A 2,695-nucleotide genomic window follows, 5' to 3' on the forward strand; every position below is an offset into this window, starting at 1 on the left:
GGGCAATGCCCGTATGGCGTTATCCGATGTGGCAGCACCATAACGACGCTTGAACGGGGGAAACATCTCGTAACGCGTAAAAAGTCAACCGTTTGCAAATTCAAACCGTTTAAAACGGTAACTTTAATAAAAAAAATTACTAATTACATTTTCATTTTATATATATACCTCATTCTTTTTACTACACATATTTCTCTATATCTATATCTATCTCTATTTCTATACCACTCAAAACACAAACACAAAAATCAACCAACTATGAATGAATTTGATCCGGCCCATCCATACAATGAGGATAACGACGAAGACAATTTGTTCGTGCGTATGATGTATCAGTATTACACAGACAGCCTACTACAGCCAGATCCAGCTCCACTACTCACGCGATGTGCGACGTTAAATATAGATCGTGAGGAAGGGCATCAGCGGCTAGTTAACGATTACTTTGCGGAAAATTGTGTCTACCAGCCAAGCGATTTCAAAAGAAGATTTCGTTTGCGAAAAAATGTCTTTGAAAGGATAGTCAACACTATGGAAGCAAGGTATTGTTTGATTCAACTTTTATAATTTACAAAATGTTACTTTTAGATAAAATAAATACAATTTTTACATGTTTAATATTTAATTAAGTATGAATTTTTCCAAATGAGATATGATGCTAAAGGCAAACGAGGCTTCACAGGGTTGCAAAAATGTGTAGCTGCAATTAAACTTATGGCAATGGGGGAGTCGTCCGATTCTATTGACGATTATATGAGAATGACTGAGAGGACTGCACGAGAAAGTTTGTATTTATTGGCAAGAGGTGTTGTCGAAACCTTTGGTGACCAATACTTGCGCAAACCTTCGTTGCATGATATGCAACAACTATATGTGGCGCATGAAGAAAGACATGGTTTTCCGGGTATGCGTGGGAGCATTGACTGCAGACACTGAAAATGGAGAAATTGCCCCGTGGCGTGGAAATGCTAGTATTCGAGCGGTCATCATGGAGCGTCTTCGTTGGTATTAGAGGATGTTGCTTCACAAGATTTATGGATTTGACATGTTTTTTTCGGGATTGCGGGTTCTAACAACGACGTCAACGTTCTCGATCAATCACCAATATTTGACGACATTTTGACAGGAAAAGCTCCGGATGCTCCTTTTACAGTGAATGGAAATGAATATAAATTTGGGTATTACCTTACAGACGGAATATATCCACAATATTCCACGTTTGTGAAGGCGTTTCGACACCCAATAGATCCAAGAGACAAACAAGAAGGAGCACATAAGGACGTTGAACGTGCTTTTGGGGTTTCGAAATCGAAATGGCACATAGTTGAACATGCGGCGAGACCTTATGAGTTAGATACTCTACGATATATCATTTATGCATGTATCATAATGCATAACATGGTTGTCGAAGATAAATAACACAATATTGCAACGTATTCGCCTACGGAGTCAAGACATGTGCAATTTCAACTAACGACATCGGAAGCATAGGATACAAGCTTTTCAAGCATAAGGTTAAGCCTAAAGCATAAGATGAGAAAAAATCACATAATTACGGCATATCTATTTGTACAAACTGCTAAATAAATAACTTATGTAATAGAGGCTTATATAATCATAAAAAGCTGATTTATACATAACAATTTTTTTTTAATTTATAATAATTTATGTTTTAAAATATTGTATTGTATAACTATATAAAATATAAATTACTGTGTATTAAAAAAAATTATTGTATACAAATCACTTCACTAATCATAAATAATCATAGATGGGTAATGCTATTTGTGATTTCCTTTCTTTTGAATGCGATGGTACAACCTTTTAACGAATTAGATACAAGTTTTTCAAGCATAACTTATATAAATACAAAATGAAATAAGAAAGATTACATAACTTATAACATTATTAGGAGATAAATTTTCCTAAACATTAATGAAAGAAATCGTAGATCTATCAAGTGTGAAAACGAGGTTGAAAATTTTTCTTTAAGTTTAAATGTACTAGGTTCATGGGGACGTGCCAAATTGCAGCCTAGTAAGTGTCAGCTGCGATTTTTATAGTTATTTGTGTATTTTTCTTAGTTTTTTTCTTTTATTATTTTTGACAAATAATTATAGAATTAAGCTAATTTTTTCTATTTTAATTATTATAATATTAATGATTATAAGATAAATAGATAATATAATATTAAGTGTAAGTACAACCCGTTATTATAAAAATAAGAAGGAATATTATGTTTTCTTTCCGTGTATTCCCCGCGTATGTAACAGAAATATATAGAAAAAAAGAGTCTCAACATGGCGAATGATTGAGTAGTGTTTGGATTCAAACCAAATTCGTGGAATATAAATCGTTTGCATCTATAATTGATATTATATGACTCTTTGATTTTGTCACGTTAATTGATATACATTTTTTTATAAACTTATGGACAAAAAATCTTGTTTAACCAAGAACAAATTTAGAGTTTATAAACCGTCTTATATCATTATTCTTAACTTTCCTTGTTGGAAATTTAATGGAATAAAACTTGGGTAGTTTCTATTATCCTATATTTACAGGGAAAAACATTTAGTTAGTTTATAATGTTTTTCTCTTGATAGACTTAATGTTTTAAATGGATCAAGAGATAACTGAAACCCACATACACGTGCCTACCATAGAAGCAGTGCAAATTGAGAACGTCTAGATC

General features: G+C 32.8%; 1 protein-coding gene across 1 annotated transcript; it reads left to right on the forward strand.

Annotated features, from left to right (window-relative positions):
- Window positions 1–258: 258 nt before the first annotated feature.
- LOC145030211 (uncharacterized) lies at window positions 259–936 on the forward strand. The gene is made up of 2 exons (XM_078978614.1): window positions 259–542; window positions 651–936. The coding sequence occupies exons 1-2, from the start codon at window positions 259–261 to the stop codon at window positions 934–936; spliced, it is 570 nt and encodes a 189-aa protein (XP_078834740.1).
- The last annotated feature ends 1,759 nt before the right edge of the window (window positions 937–2,695 follow it).

This window comes from Lactuca saligna, chromosome 2 (assembly GCF_052625555.1).
Source record: "Lactuca saligna cultivar CGN05327 chromosome 2, ASM5262555v1, whole genome shotgun sequence".
NCBI lineage: Eukaryota > Viridiplantae > Streptophyta > Magnoliopsida > Asterales > Asteraceae > Lactuca > Lactuca saligna.